Source organism: Dendrobates tinctorius, unplaced genomic scaffold (assembly GCF_039654945.1).
Source record: "Dendrobates tinctorius isolate UK_male_01 unplaced genomic scaffold, ASM3965494v1 ptg000177l, whole genome shotgun sequence".
In the NCBI taxonomy this organism is placed as follows: Eukaryota; Metazoa; Chordata; class Amphibia; order Anura; family Dendrobatidae; genus Dendrobates; species Dendrobates tinctorius.
In genome coordinates this window covers 8,970,010-8,985,879 of record NW_027361844.1, presented here as the reverse complement: position 1 = coordinate 8,985,879, position 15,870 = coordinate 8,970,010, and the positions used below count along the sequence as shown (strand labels likewise).

The window sequence follows — 15,870 nt, the reverse complement described above, 5'->3', positions numbered from 1 at the left end:
TATGTATGTAGCATGTAGTATGTATGTAGCATGCATGTAGTATATATGTAGTATGTAGCATGTAGTATGTATGTAGTATATATGTAGTATGTATGTAGTATGTATGTAGCATGCATGTAGTATATATGTAGTATGTAGCATGTAGTATGTATGTAGCATGCATGTAGTATATATGTAGTATGTATGTAGCATGCATGTAGTATATATGTAGTATGTAGCATGTAGTATGTATGTAGCATGCATGTAGTATGTATGTAGCATGCATGTAGTATATATGTAGTATGTATGTAGCATGTATGTAGTATGTAGTATGAATGTAGCATGTATGTAGTATGCATGTTGTATGTATGTAGCATGTAATTTTTTTTTTTATTTTTTTTTTTTACATTTAACACATTAGCCGGATGATGGGACTACTACTGTCCCATCATTGGCTAATGTGTCAATCACTGTCATGGTAGCAGGCATCGCCCGATGGGACTTGTAGTCCCATCGGACGATGCCTGCACAGACCCCCGGAGCCTGCACAGCCCCCCGGCAGGCCGGCACAGCCCCCCGGCAGGCCGGCACAGCCCCCCGGAGCCTGCACAGCCCCCCGGCAGGCCGGCACAGCCCCCCGGCAGGCCGGCACAGCCCCCCGGCGCCTGCACAGCCCCCCGGCAGGCCGGCACAGCCCCCCGGCAGGCCGGCACAGCCCCCCGGCAGGCCGGCACAGCCCCCCGGAGCCTGCACAGACCACCGGCAGGCCGGCACAGCCCCCCGGAGCCTGCACAGACCACCGGCAGGCCGGCACAGACCACCGGAGCCTGCACAGACCCCCTGGCAGGCCGGCACAGCCCCCCGAAAGGCCCGTACAGACCCCAGAGAGGCTGTACAAGGGCAGGAAAGGGTTTTTCTTATTCCGATACCGGAAGTCCCATAGACTTGAATGGGACTTCCGGTATCGGAATCGGCGATACCGATACTTTTTTTAAAGATCGGCCGATACCATCCGATACGATACTTTGAAGTATCGGACGGTATCGCTCAACTCTACCCACAGTGTCTTCAGCACCTCCTTTAGATTGTTGATGTTGCTGGGTCGTGTCTCTTGAACCTTGTTTTTCATTAAATTCCAGGCATTTTCTATGGGGTTAAGGTCAGGGGAATTACCTGGCCACTCTAAAATGTTAATGTTATGGTCACTGAGAAACTTTCTCACGGCCTTGGCTTTGTGGACAGGGGCTCTATCATGCATAAAGTAATCACACTGATGTATGACCCAAAAAGTAAGTATGTGTTCTTCCAAAACAGTAATATAATTGCTTGCTTTCATAGTTACATTCTTGGGAAGGAAGTACAAACCTGCCCTGCCCATGCTTCCACTGAATGCACCCCACACCATCACACTGTCAGGGTGTTTAACAGTCTTAACTGTACATTTTGGGTCATACCGTGACACGGTACTCGGACGACGCACAACCTTTGAGCCTCCCCTGACCAGCCTGAAGGTGCTCTCATCACTAAACATCACTTTCTTCCACTCTTCAGATGTCCAATCTTGATATTTCTTACAAAAGGCAAGCCTTTTCTTCTTCATTGCTGCTGTGAGCAGGGGCTTCTTTGCGGCACGGCAACTTGGTAGATCCAGGTCCTTCTGCAGGCGGTGACGATTTGTCCTAGTTGCGATGTTCTGGAGAAGCATAGGGTACTTGTTTTTTAGTTCAACAGCAGTTATAGAAGGATGTGACATCACTTCACGCTTCAGAAGCTTATCAGTCCTTGGTGAAGTCTTCTTAGGTGCGCCAGAGCCTGACTTCCTCTGCGGTACCATCCCAGGAGACAATGATGTAGGCCACCGCTTCAGTTGATAAATTGCTTCTCTTGACACTCCCAGATCTCTAGCTACAGCAATCACCTAATCCCCCTTCTCGAGCAGAGCCAAGGCACGGGATTTCTCTTCCATTTTAAGCTTCTTTCGACCCATTGTGGGAGATAATAAAAAACTGAAGGAGATAATAAAAGACTGCCTAATAGCAAAACCGGCTGAGCTGCACATAACAACCAATCAGAGTGCAGCTTTCGCTTTACCAGAGAAGTGAAAACTGAGCGTTGATTGGTTGATATTTGCAACAAAGCCAGCTTTAATATTAGACAGTTTTTTATTATCTCCCCCATTGTGTACACTTTTAAAAAGTGAAATTATGATGTGGATTTTATATGTAAAGTTTTTTTTTTTTGCTGCGCAAGTGTAAAGATTTTTTTGCCGGCACTGTACATTCCAGAGGTTTTCAATGGGGTTCAGGTCTGGAGATTGGGCTGGCCGTGACAGGGATTTGATGTGATGGTCCTTCATCCACACATTGATTGGCCTAGCTGTGTGACATGGTGCATTGTCCTGCAGGAAAAAACAGTCCTCAGAGATGGGGAACATTGCCTGAGCAGAAGGAATCAACTGTTTTTCCAGAATAACCTTGTATGCGGCTTGATTCATACGTCCTTCACAAAGATTAACCTGCCCAATTCCAGCCTTGCTGAAGCATCCCTAGATCATCACCGATCCTCCACCAAATCTCACAGTGGGTGCAAGACACTGTGGCTTGTACGCCTCTCCAGGTCTCCGTCTAACCATTAGACGACCAGGTGCTAGGCAGAGCTGAAAATTAGACTCCTCAGAGAAGATTACCTTACTCCAGTTTTCTGTGGTCCAATCCTTATGGTCTTTGGCAAACTTCAGCCTGGCTCTCCTTTGCTTCTCATTCATGAAAGGCTTTTTTTCTAGCTTTACATGACTCGAGCCCTGCCTCTAGGAGCCTGTTACGAACTGTTCTTGCCGTGCACTTCACCCCATCTGCCATTTGCCATTCCTTTTGTAGGTCAATTGATGTCATCCTGTGGTTGCTGAGTGACATTTGAATAAGATGACGGTCATCCCAGTCAGTGGAGAGTCGTTTTCGCCCTCTGCCAGTCTGTAGCTTTGTTGTCCCCAATCTCTGCTGCGCTTGACCTTGTTGTAATGAACTGCCGTCTTAGAAATTTTAAGGATGGAGGCAACATGATGCTCACTGTATCCCTATGCTAGTAAAGCCAGAATTGAGGCTTTCTTTTCAACTCCTTTGGCATGGTTAAGTTATTTTTTCATTCCTATTACTTTTGGGATATTACTAGCACTTGTTTTGCCATCCAGCTGTCCTATCCAAGAGGATTGTGAACACCACAGCAGGGTTTTTTATACTTTCCTTCGTTAAATAAGGTTTGGTTCAGGTGATCACCTAATCAGAAGCACATTAAGTAGAATGAGGTGTACTCTGGTTGGAGTTAAACTGACGCTGGAATGGAATGGCTGTCAGACATGTAGAGAAGCTGATTTTTATAAAACCGTGCAGAGGTCTCTTAATTTTTGCCAGAGCTGTACGTGTCCCCAATTCAAGTATACATGGTCCCCCTCATCCCCGTCCTGCTATACATGGCCCCATCAGAAAAATATAAAGAAAAGATAAACCATTCTACTTAACATTTCCTGCACTCTCACAGCGTCATGTTCTGATGCCATCAGCTGATTTATGCTTATAAGCAGCGCATGGCAGTGACGTCATGCGCTGCTTACAAGCCGAGGACAGCTGCCAGAATACTCACTGCTCTCCACGCCCGGGGCAATTTGGCGTGTGGAGCAGTGAATATTCATTTCTCTTTAATAGCAGGCACACTGATAGCCACAGTCTCCAGCTTCCTGCAGCGGCTGGGTGATCGCCTGTGCCTGCTACTCAAATTAATGAATATTCACCGCTCCCCACGCCCATAGTCCCTCCCACCTCTCGGCGCTAGCTTCAGTGCATAGAGGTGGTAGTAACTATGCGCGTGGGGAGCAGTGAATATTTATTTCTTTTTAGCAGCGGGCTCAGAGGTTAGCCTCAGCAGTCGTCTCCTGCTTCCTGTGACCCTGGTCATCCGCCCCTGCTTCTTCCACACCTTCCCATCCACAGCAGGTACATACGGATTATAAGACGTACCCCTCATTTTCCTCCAAATATTTGCAGGAAAAAAGTGTCTTATAGTCCGAAAAATACGGTAATCACTGAAATCCTATTTCCACTGTGCTTTAATTTTCTCTTCATAACCTGCATGTCTTGTCATTAGTTTTGCAGTGGATCGTGGGACAAGATGCTGAAAATCTGGTCTGCAGGTAATAGTCGTTGGAGATCTGCCTTCTTTATTAGAGCACATTGTTATATATTATTGTATTATATATTGTTATATACATGTAGCATATACCACATATGTGATCACATGAGTATGGACTGGGAATAACCCTTTAAGTCACACATTCAGGACTTTTTCCCATGATTGATGTGGAAACAGGGGCGTTCCACCAGTATCTAGCTTTCCATTGTGTAAGATAGAGGGTCTGAACTCTGCAAAGAAGTTCTGTCCAAACCTTCATGGCCTGAAGATTTCTGACCCTTCTGATATATTGCAGTGCCAACAGATGAAGAAGATGAAGCTGAGGAGAAGGGAAACCGTCCAAGGAAGAAGCAGAAAACCGAGCAGCTTGGATTAACAAGGGTAAGTGTATAAGAAGACCAGGTTTGGGCATTGGGAGGAGAGTTTTGGGCAAGGTCAGTGCCGGTGCTTTTGCAGTGAGTAACTGGTGGGTGCATCTGGAATTGTCCTGCGAGGCTGCGCTAGGTAGCTTGTCCCAGTGACAGCCTGCAAGTAGTGTACTGTGCATTGTGTGTCCTTTTCCCAGCACAATACTCTTATGTCTTCGCTGAATGAGCCATAGAAAGCTGGAATTAGAAAAGCCTGTCTGTTTCAATGTGTGGATTTCCATGCAGTGCTCGCTAAGAGCGGGTGATGGGCATCATAAATGAAGGATTACCACTGAGGATGTCACTTCTTTTCTTAGACCCCACTTGTTACTCTCTCTGGACACAATGAGGCCATTTCATCGGTGCTGTGGTCTGATGCGGATGAAGTTTGCAGTGCATCATGGGATCACACAATCAGAGTGTGGGATATTGAAGCAGGCGAGGCCAAAACCACATTGGTAAGAACTGCATAGCATAAGCGGGAGTCTAATTTAGATTAAAGGGGTTGGCCGCTACTTCTACAACTCCTTCTTAAATATAGTTCCCTGGGTAAAATAAAATAACATTATACTTCGACATTGTTGGTGCCGAAGATGTTTTAAGATATTTTTTTTTAATTATTTTTTTATTTTCTTCAGACGTCTACAGCATTTAAAGGAGGTGTAGTCCGACCTTATGGTACAAGTCTGCAGTCACTCTGTGAATCTTCACATTGCCCATTGTTAGGATTCACCAGTGTCGGCGTGTAACTGCGAGTAAGCGATTTGCATACATGCCGTCACGTAAAGACTAGACATGTGAATTGAGTTGGGATTGACACGTCTTGTCGGAATGTGGCCCGAAGTATTTAAATCACTTGCAGTCACATGACAGAGAATCCTCACAGTGCACATATGAGGACTCACAAGTCTGCAGTCAGAGTTTAAGAAGGGGTTGTCCAAGGAGTGTAGGACCTCTTTAAAGATTTCTCATTCTCTTTGTATTAAATCTGTCACATCCTGGTGTGAAATAAAGCTCCATATATACATTAACTGTCCGCTGATATGGACATACAGGCTAGAGACCCTTCTCACTACAAGGGCCTGATTCACACCTCTGTATAGGTAAATATGAGGCTGCTGAGGTTGGATCAGGAAACCTGGAGCCGATCCATGCACCAGTCTGTATTCAGACCTCGAAACGACGTAGATATATTTGGGCTTTTTTGAGGGCAGGACTACTTTTACTATTGAAAGATATCATTCATTTTAGCAGGCAGTGTGTGGAAAAAGTTAGGGGGAAAAAATTCAAGTGAGGTCAAATGGTGAAATTAGAAGCACAAAACCGATGCTAAATTTTTATTTTTTCAGATTTGGTGGCTTACAGTTAATTTGAACTTTGTAAAAATTGGCATTTGTTAAAATTTTCCAAGCCCCATACATTTGTCAGTCTATCAAGCTTTGGGTGGGCTTGTTTTTGGATCCCAAATTGCAGTTTTCAATGGTCTCATTTTGGAGTAAATATTACATTTTGATTGCTGAGAGGAGATCTGTACGTGACCCAGCTCTGCTCAGTGCTGCACACCCGCTGTCTGTCCCTGCCCACAGGGGAAGGCATATTCTCACCTTCTGGGGGGGTGTACTAAATTCAATATATATATATATAATATTATACACAAACACATACACCTCCCTCTTGACTGCTGCTTATTATTAGTCTATGTCGTGCAGAAGAAAAGATACACACCCCATGGATAAATCTCTGATAACAGTCCCTTGGACTCCTCAAAATTTATCACCTAAACTTTCCAATCTAATATGTCCACAACAGAGAAAAAACATTAAAAAATAAAACCTGTATTGCCCAGCTCTGCAGCCACTATTACATGATGGGGCCAGTTTAACAAGCTCAATCACTTTAACTGGGAAAAGGAGTTGATTCAGATTTTCACGTTTGTTTGGTTTTTTTTTTTTAATACATATAAAGTCCCTCCTAGGGAACTTGGAATCTGCAGGCTGTGTCCTGAAGTACTACAGTATTGGAACCTTATGATCACCTCCCAGGGGAAGCAGTGGGTTCCCAGCCTGGGAACATTTGACTTAATTTCCACTATCCATGACTAATTGTAGCATTTAATGGGTTAAAGGAAATCTGTCACCAGAATGTTGCCACCTAATCTGAGACCAGCGTAAAGCAGACATAGAGACCCTGATTCCAGTATTGTCACTTACTGAGCTGCTTGCTGTAATTTTGACATTTTATTCAACAGGAGATGATCACGCAAGCACTGGTAAATCTGGCGCCAGGTAGTCCTCTAAATTAATGGGCTCTGTATAACACCGTCCCCACCACAGATTGGGTGCTTTCTGCCTATGTACAGTTGGCTTCAAACGCTGCCAGTCAGTGGTGTTTGTGGGGTTATACAGAGCTCAGCATTCAGAGCACTTATTCATCTGTAGCAGATAAGACCGGGATTTTATCAAAACTGCAGAAAGCATCCCGGGTAGTGACACATCGTTGGAATCGGGGTTTCTGCCCCTACATCCTGCTGCTCTCAAATAAGGAGCATAAACCTGATGACAGACTCCCTTGGACAGCAGTGATGGGTAGATCAGATCACTGCTATTAGACGCCGATGAAAATGATACAGCGCCAAAAACCCTGACCGGCTGAATGATGGAAGCCTCGATGCTTATCCTGTCACACAGACGCACGGAGAGTGCCAGAGACTGCAGATGAAAGTCTATGTCTGAATGGAGTCGTAGTGCTGCTGGAGTCATATCTGTAGGAGCGCACTAAGTATTTGGGTTTTCTTTCACCCCCTTTCCTGTATACACATAGAGCCTCTATCGGTGAAATGAGATTATTTCTTTTATCTATAGCATTTATAATATGTAATGCAATCAGCATGACTACTGCTCTTATCTCTTAGACTGGAAGTAAAGTTTTCAACTGTATCTCCTACTCGCCGCTGTGCAGACGACTGGCATCCGGTAGTACGGACAGACATGTCCGCTTATGGGATCCAAGAACTAAAGGTTGGTGCTTATTCCACTCATTGTCCTAACATGACACTTATTTTCCATCTATAGGGAGCCTGTCAGGACGATGTTACGAAGCCTGCTAGTAATGTGGCTGTAGAGGCCTAGTCTGACCATAGCTATGATACATACATTGTAGTTATCCAATGTGCCAGGGCTGAGAAATATCAGTGCAGTGGGGGCGTGTCAGTGCACTGCATAAACACGCCCACAATGCTCTTCCGGGCTAATTATCATGTGGCTTCATGGTCTGAGTTCAGAGTGCTGGCACACTGGATTACTATATTGTAGGGATCATTTGTATTCTTTCATGGACGAGCACACCCATAGCACATGTTACGCTAGGTTCACATCGCGTTAATGCAGTCCATTCAACGCATAGCTCTCCTGTCTGTGCCAGCGGTGAAGGACCCTCAAACGCTGCAGCCCGCGTCCGAGGGTCCGTCACAGAATGACGGCACATCAGAAACGCATGCTGATAATGGCATGTGTTAGCGATGCGCTACATAATGGCGGTCTATGGCTGCGCTAACGCATCCGTTACATAGCGTTAGTGTCTCTATGTAACGGATGCAGTCAGCGCATTGCCATTAGCACAATGTGAACCCAGCCTTAGAGTAATGGCCTCCTCCAGACCAGTTCCCCTTAAATATTATTCCTGGTGTTATTAAGCCTTCTGCGCTGGCTCTATGCCACTGCTCCAACCTTTGTTTTAGTTGTAGTTGTGATGTCACGTTCAGAGCCCACATCAATGCTGCAGCCGGTCGCTGAGCTCCATGATTGCCTGCAGCAGTGCTGTTAGGTGGTGAGATGCCACTGCTTACACCTAAACATGAAGACCCGTACAGTGGTGGAGAGATGGATCTGGAGCAGGGGAGGGCAAGGACCTATCTGGCTTTGGTATTTTGCATTACTGGAATCGTTTGGGGTACACTTTCCTAAAAAGATGGGAAAAACCCCTTTAACTCTGAGCATTAAGTTATTAGTGAATTCATGAGTTTTGCATCTGTCCACAGATGGGTCCCTGGTGCTGCTGTCCCTCACCTCTCACACAGGCTGGGTAACAGCCGTGACATGGTCGCCCACCAATGAGCAGCAGCTTGTGTCCGGATCTCTGGATAAGGTGGTGAAGCTCTGGGACACCAGGAGGTAATGGTCCACATACAGCAGTGCGATGTACTAAGGATTGTGGCTCCACGGAGAGCGGACATATCTGTCCTAGCTTAGTATTTAGCACCACCCTATTTCTGTTCCTTTCCACAGTTGTAAGGCTCCGCTCTATGATCTTGCAGCACACGGAGATAAAGTGTTAAGCGTTGACTGGACAGAACATGGGGTAAGAGCCGTACTGCTGCTCATCCGTCTTCTTTTACAGTATTTACAGCAGATGTTTCTGCACCAAAGTCTTTGTTGGCAGTAAAAATCCTGCCTAAAATCTGCTCATTTACATGCACTTTTGGTGAATTTTTACTCATATTTGAATGGATGAAAAATGCCACAAAAACACAAAGAAACGATATGCTGCAAAATTGAAAATAAACAAAATGCTTTGATGGAAAGGAAAAAACAAGCAGCATGTGCATGAGACTTCATAAATGCTGCTATTGTAAGGCTATGTGCCCACGTAAGCAGAATTTTCTTGAGCAAAACCAGACTCCTTCGCAGGAAATCCGCATTTTCTTTAGAAGTCAGCTTCTTGGTATATTTTCAGTTCTCTGCTACAGGTTTAGTGTATACTGTATATTATTAGACCTGCACATTGTGCTGACCTCATTGGATCATAGGAATAAATTGAGATCTTGCTCTGTGCTTGTCTGACACTCTGCAGTGTGCTGAGTGGGGTCTCCATTCCCCTTGTCAGAAGTATGGTAAACCAATTAATTCATTCATGTCCATGAAACTCCGTTTTGAACTGTCCATACATTTTTCCTGTGTTCGGCACTAGTAGTGAATGTACTGAATGGAGGGGGGACTCATTTGCTGTCAGTATCATCCTTGTAGCTTCTTTCAGGGTTTCTTTTCTCTTGTGGTTTCTGATGATGAGCGAGCATACTCCGATGAGGTGAGCATGCTCGGGTGCTAACCGAGTGTCTTCTGCGTGCTCGAATAATATTTCTGAGTCCCCGTACCTGCATGCCTCCTGGCTGTTCGACAGCGGCAACACCTGTGGGGTTCTCCTTACAAACAGGCATTCCCTGCATGTGTTGTGGCTGTCGGACAGCCGTGAGACATGAATCCGCAGGGACTCAAATCTATTATTTGAGCACGCCGAAGACACTCTGTTAGCACCCGAGCATGCTCAGATAACACCTTATCACAAGTGGTTTGTTGCAGTATGTGGCTATTTCAACTTTGTTCCCCTTAATAATTTTTTTCATTGCTTTCTCCAGCTGATCCTAAGTGGAGGTGCAGACAACAAGCTGTATTCCTACAGATACACCGCACCACCGTCCGATGCCGGCGCCTGAACTTCATCCTGGACTGGCGTGATTTTTATCACTACGGCTAAACCTCTTGTAAATGAAGCTGGCCTCTTTTACTACTATAGTATATTTGTGAAAACCGTAAATGGGGACTTGATGTTGCAGCTTTCTAACTTAAGGAACAGGTTTTTTTGTTTTTTTTAAATGGGAAAACGAGCCCAGAGTTGACTTGTTGGTCTGCAGTCATACATGGAAATTGCAGATATGAAGGAGATGACCTGTGCAATGCTATTTTTTTATAATGGTTGTGCATTAAACCATCATTATTTCTAATGATTGTGGACTCGGTGCTTTAAAGGGTTACTCGCATCTTGGGTTAGGATATACCATTGTTTTACAACTGCTGATGGTCTGACGGCAGGGATCCCATTTGCTCTGAGACAGTAGGTGCTACACTGTTGCGGGCTACCCGCTGCATTTATTTTTCTCAGCAATGGAAGAAGCTGGTAAGTGCTATGGCCCCTTTTTTTCAGGGTAGGTGAAGCTTCTAGATGCGTCGGACAACCTCCCTGGACAAACCATTTTGATTTCCTAATTATAAAAGGTATAAGGCATTTATTCATGATTTATCCAAAATGTTGTTTTTCTGTTCCTGGAGAACTTTTAATGAGATGGGGAAAATCCCTTTATTCTCATCATATTCGGAGTCTTTATCTTCCACGTGATATTACAGCATTTCCTTATGGCAAGAATGAAATGAGAAATGTTCTTGTCGGCATTCTAGATTTCCCCTGGGCATCATAACTAAACACTGTGATCAGCAATTTTATTTATCATTTGCTTAAAGGGAACTTTGTTTTTTCTTTTCATATTTATATTTTATAAATTCCAGCAAGACAAATCTACTGGTGTGGGGACACAGCAATTACTTCAGCATGTGCTACAGTGAAAAAAAACATGTAGAACTAAAGCACAATATTTCTCAATATTCCACTTTTTGCAGCAATTCAGTCCCCAAGGCCCAGGTATCAGAACCAGCATTATTTGCAGCATGGTCTGCTTTGTATGAGGACTGAGTATAGAATACGACGTTTATAAATTATTTGTGTTGTCTGTACATATTGCCAAAGTGCGACGTCTTTCCTCTACAATTTCCCTTCCTTTTATGATCCCCTTCTGACCTTGACCCTAATGGAAATTGATTACATTTTTGAGCCGCTCAGAACCCAGGCACCGCTTGTTCTTGACGTGTCTCGGCCATCTGGCTTAATGCCATATCCAGTACACCTTACAACTGAGCTTTCTTCTCATGCTTTGCTTTTGTGCAGCTAAAAAATGTGGAGATTATCGCTTGCTATACTTTTTTTTTTTTTTTTTTTTAATAGTAGCAGGTGTAGAAAAGTTTCCTTGAAACATTTAACAATATTTAACAGTCGAACAGCTGATCAGCCGGCGTGATCCAGGAAGCCAGGTTCCTTCTGCGACTTATTCGGCAAGCGCTATAGCTTGCCAAATAAGCCCTAACCCGATCAAATTCACTCATCTCTAGTCAGGAGATCTGTGCCTCTTTGAGACAACAGTCTGTAATTGGACCATGGTTCACGGACATCTAAATTTGGCTTTAGACTTCAGGGGAGAGGGGCACGTACATGCATGACCACCTGTCTGTTGTCTCGAAGGGATGCTTTGCTGGCATCACACAGGACCCCCTTCCTTTCATAGGTACGTGAGGGTCCTAAAGTGAAGATCAGGCATTTTATACATAATACGCTTTTAATGTCTGTTGCATAATTTTTGACATGGCTTGGACAAAACATGTAAGCGAAACATTGGATTGCTGCAACCAACTTTTCCATGGTTTACTTAGTCTCTATTCCACAAAAGAACACAAACACTTATAGCTGTGTTCCCTGACTCCAGTCCTCAAGGTCATGTTCTCAGAATTTCCTTGGCATTGCCCAGCTGATGGAATTACCATATTTTTCGGACTATAAGACGCACTTTTTCCCCAAAACATTTGAGAGGAAAATGGGCGGTGCGTCTTATAGTCCAACGCAGGCTTACCGGGGAGGGGTTGTGGCAGTCGTCCCTTTCTCTGAACCGGTGGCGGCAGAAGTGTGGCGTGGCCGAAGCTCAGTGTCGGCGGTGAGCAGTGTAGGGTGCATCATTGGTTTAACTGTGGCCATCTTTCTGAAACCGTGGGTCGGAGGCGGCGCGTGCGCGTATTGAGATCTTGGCTGACCTCTCGCACTCCATTTTCCTGAGGCTGTGGGCTTCGGGAAAATGGCTGCCGGAGGCCGCTCCTGCACAGATTGAGATCTCGGTGGCCATTTTCCTGAAGCCGAGGGTCGCAGAGATCTCAATCTCCACACGCATGGCCTCAGGAAAATGGCCGCCGAGAAACCAATGATGTACTCGGCTCTGCTCACCGTGGACACAGGGCCGCAGCATCGCCAAATTTCTGCTGCTGGAAGCCTGAGGAAGAGACCCTGCTCCATGCAACGCACTTTGCTCTGCCTCACCGCCGACACCGGACCCGCAGCATTGCCCCACTTCTGCTGCCGCCGGCTTCCTAAGGAAGGGACCATGCCTTCTGTGACACCGCTCTACCACTGCTGGTCCTCAGGTAAGATACCTTAAATTTGGGCAATAAGACGGCCCCCCCAACTTATAAAAATCTTTTTTTTTTTTTTTTTGCTATTTTCCACCCCAAAATTTGGGGTGCGTCTTATAGTCTGGTACGTCTTATAGTCCGAAAAATACAGTATGGTGCAGGTGAGCAGATATCACCTGTGCAGTGCTGAGGATATTCAGAAAACATGACCTGTTCGTGTCTCTGGAGGACTGGAGTCAGGGAGCACTGACATATAGTATACAGTTGTGGCCAAAAGTATTGACACCCCTGCAATTCTGTCAGATAATACTCAGTTTCTTCCTGAAAATGATTGCAAACACAAATTCTTTGGTATTATCTTCATTTAATTTGTCTTAAATGAAAAAACACAAAAGAGAATGATGCAAAAAGCAAAACATTGATCATTTCACACAAAACTCCAAAAATGGGCCAGACAAAAGTATTGGCACCCTCAGCCTAATACTTGGTTGCACAACCTTCAGCCAAAATAACCGACCAACCGCTTCCGGTAACCATCAATGAGTTTCTTACAATGCTCTGCTGGAATTTTAGACCAATTTTCTTTGGCAAACTGCTCCAGGTCCCTGATATTGAAGGGTGCCTTCTCCAAACTGCCATTTTTAGATCTCTCCACAGGTGTTCTATGGGATTCAGGTCTGGACTCATTGCTGGCCACCTTAGAAGTCTCCAGTGCTTTCTTCCAAACCATTTTCTAGTGCTTTTTGAAGTGTCTTTTTGGGTCATTGTCCTGCTGGAAGACCCATGACCTCTGAGGGAGACCCAGCTTTCTCACACTGGGCCCTACATTATGCTGCAAAATTTGTTGGTAGTCTTCAGACTTCATAATGCCATGCACACGGTCAAGCAGTCCATTGCCAGAGGCAGCAAAGCAACCCCAAAACATCAGGGAACCTTCACCATGTTTGACTGTAGGGACCGTGTTCTTTTCTTTGAATGCCTCTTTTTTTCTCCTGTAAACTCTGTGTTGATGCCTTTGCCCAAAAGGCTCTACTTTTGTCTCATCTGACCAGAGAACATTCTTCCAAAACGTTTTAGGCTTTTTCAGGTAAGTTTTGGCAAACTCCAGCCTGGCTTTTTTATGTCTCGGGGTAAGAAGTGGGGTCTTCCTGGGTCTCCTGCCATACAGTCCCTTTTCATTCAGACGCCGACGGATAGTACGGGTTGACACTGTTGTACCCTCGGACTGCAGGGCAGCTTGAACTTGTTTGGATGTTAGTCGTTCTTTATCCAACATCCGCACAATCTTGCGTTGAAATCTCTTGTCAATTTTTCTTTTCCGTCCACATCTAGGGAGGAGGTTAGCCACAGTGCCATGGGCTTTAAACTTCTTAATGACACTGCGCACGGTAGACACAGGAACATTCAGGTCTTTGTAGATGGACTTGTAGCCTTGAGATTGCTCATGCTTCATGTTTCTCAAGTCCTCAGACAGTTCTTTGGTCTTCTTTCTTTTCTCCATGCTCAATGTGGTACACACAAGGACACAGGACAGAGGTTGCGTCAACTTTAATCCATGTCAACTGGCTGCAAGTGGATTTAGTTATTGCCAACACCTGTTAGGTGCCACAGGTAAGTTACAGGTGCTGTTAATTACACAAATTAGAGAAGCATCACATGATTTTTCAAACAGTGCCAATACTTTTGTCCACCCTCTTTTTTTTTTTTATGTTTGGTCTGGAATTATATCCAATTTGGCTTTAGGACAATTTTTTTTTGTGTTTTTTTATTTAAGACAAATTAAATGAAGATAATAATAAGAAAGAATTTGTGTTTGCAATCATTTTCAGGAAGAAACGGAGTATTATCTGACAGAATTGCAGGGGTGTCAATACTTTTGGACACAACTGTACATATCATTAAAAGGTATTTGGCTAGAGTTTATATTTGTCAGATTAAAGTTTTATTCAGACATACATGAAAATGGCAGATTGATTTTTTTTTTTTTTTTTTTTTTTTTTATATCATTCTTGGTCATTGTCAGTTTTTATCCCATTAGTGATTTCCTTGTAGTAAAAAAAAAAAAAAAAAATTGCTTCTGCTCTTTGCAAAATTAAAACCTGCTCGCACACAGATTCCATTCGTTGTTTGTCTGTGATTTTCGCTGACTTGTAGGACTGATTTATTCGGTCTCCCATGGACAGCACCACGAGCGTGGGGATCTGCTCTTCGGGGACAGGTAACCTACAGACATAAAAGGGTGGCACAGCTCTCCCGCATCTGTTGGTTTCCTGTCCCTGACAGGCAAATCTTTTCAGGCAGTGAGGGTCCCCTGCCTCGGCCTGTCTGCTGTGCTGGAAGCGCCACAGTGCAGGGGGACTGCTCGTGTAGACCACAGCAGAAGAAACAGCCTCTGGGGAGGAGAGCGGGCTTGGTGGTGGTCCATCGCCGCAGGTGTGGGTAAGTATGTGCTGCTGCGGCGGCGTCTGTCTCCCGGGGCTGCGTCATGCTCTTGGCGGTGTTGCCTCTGACGACTGGCGGGGCTGATTGGTTCCAACGGCGGAGGGCTGTGGGGCACGTCCGATTACCGAGGCACGTGTGGTGACATTCGGCGCGGCCGGGGCACGCGCAGTGGGTGTCGGGTGGGTCTCTGTGGTGAGTCAGGGGGCCGCCGGTAAAGATGGCGTCCGCGGTGGTGAGTCAGGGGGCATGGTCGTGGGCAATGCATCAGAGCCGGAAGCTGTTGAGGCCATGGGAGCAAAGGCTGAGCCGGGTGTGGGATCACCACGCGTAAGCCGGGGGTGCCCAGCGACCTGCATAGTAAGCACCGGGCAGGCCACATGGAGGACCTGCTGACCCCGGCCGGGGGCGGTACCAAAGGGGGAGTGGCCGGAACTACTTAAGGAGGCCATAGTGGGTGTCGTGCTTCTAGGCCCATAATCCAATATGGAGTCACTAGACCAGCAGTAGCTCATGGAGAAGCCCCACATAAGTCACTCAGCAACGACTGAGTAGTGTCACAGCAGGTGGTGTTGGTGACACGAGATCCAGTCAAAAGTGTAAACTGGGCGTATCCAGCCCATAAGGACGACCCTTCAACTGAGAGAGGCCCCCCATGGATTAGTTCGCTTGGTGATGTAGTTTTTCCCCTTATATCTCCATATTTTGTTAGTGGAAGAAATGTATCTCTAACGCCAAACACAAGGAGTGTGCGGTTTGCAGAGTTCCGCTACCAGACTACTATGAGAAAAAGCTATGCCAGCCTT

The 15,870-nt window shown here is 45.4% G+C and overlaps 1 protein-coding gene across 1 annotated transcript in view; it reads left to right on the top strand.

The window, feature by feature from the left end:
* The window catches only part of WDR12 (WD repeat domain 12), a 33,691-nt gene extending 23,347 nt beyond the window's left edge, over nucleotides 1–10,344 (top strand). The window contains exons 7-13 of the mRNA XM_073551529.1: nucleotides 4,117–4,162; nucleotides 4,457–4,542; nucleotides 4,886–5,026; nucleotides 7,480–7,585; nucleotides 8,605–8,737; nucleotides 8,852–8,924; nucleotides 9,979–10,344. Coding sequence (XP_073407630.1) covers nucleotides 4,117–4,162; nucleotides 4,457–4,542; nucleotides 4,886–5,026; nucleotides 7,480–7,585; nucleotides 8,605–8,737; nucleotides 8,852–8,924; nucleotides 9,979–10,056 — 663 coding nt within the window. The 3' untranslated portion in view covers nucleotides 10,057–10,344. The remainder of the gene's footprint in view (nucleotides 1–4,116; nucleotides 4,163–4,456; nucleotides 4,543–4,885; nucleotides 5,027–7,479; nucleotides 7,586–8,604; nucleotides 8,738–8,851; nucleotides 8,925–9,978) is intronic.
* The last annotated feature ends 5,526 nt before the right edge of the window (nucleotides 10,345–15,870 follow it).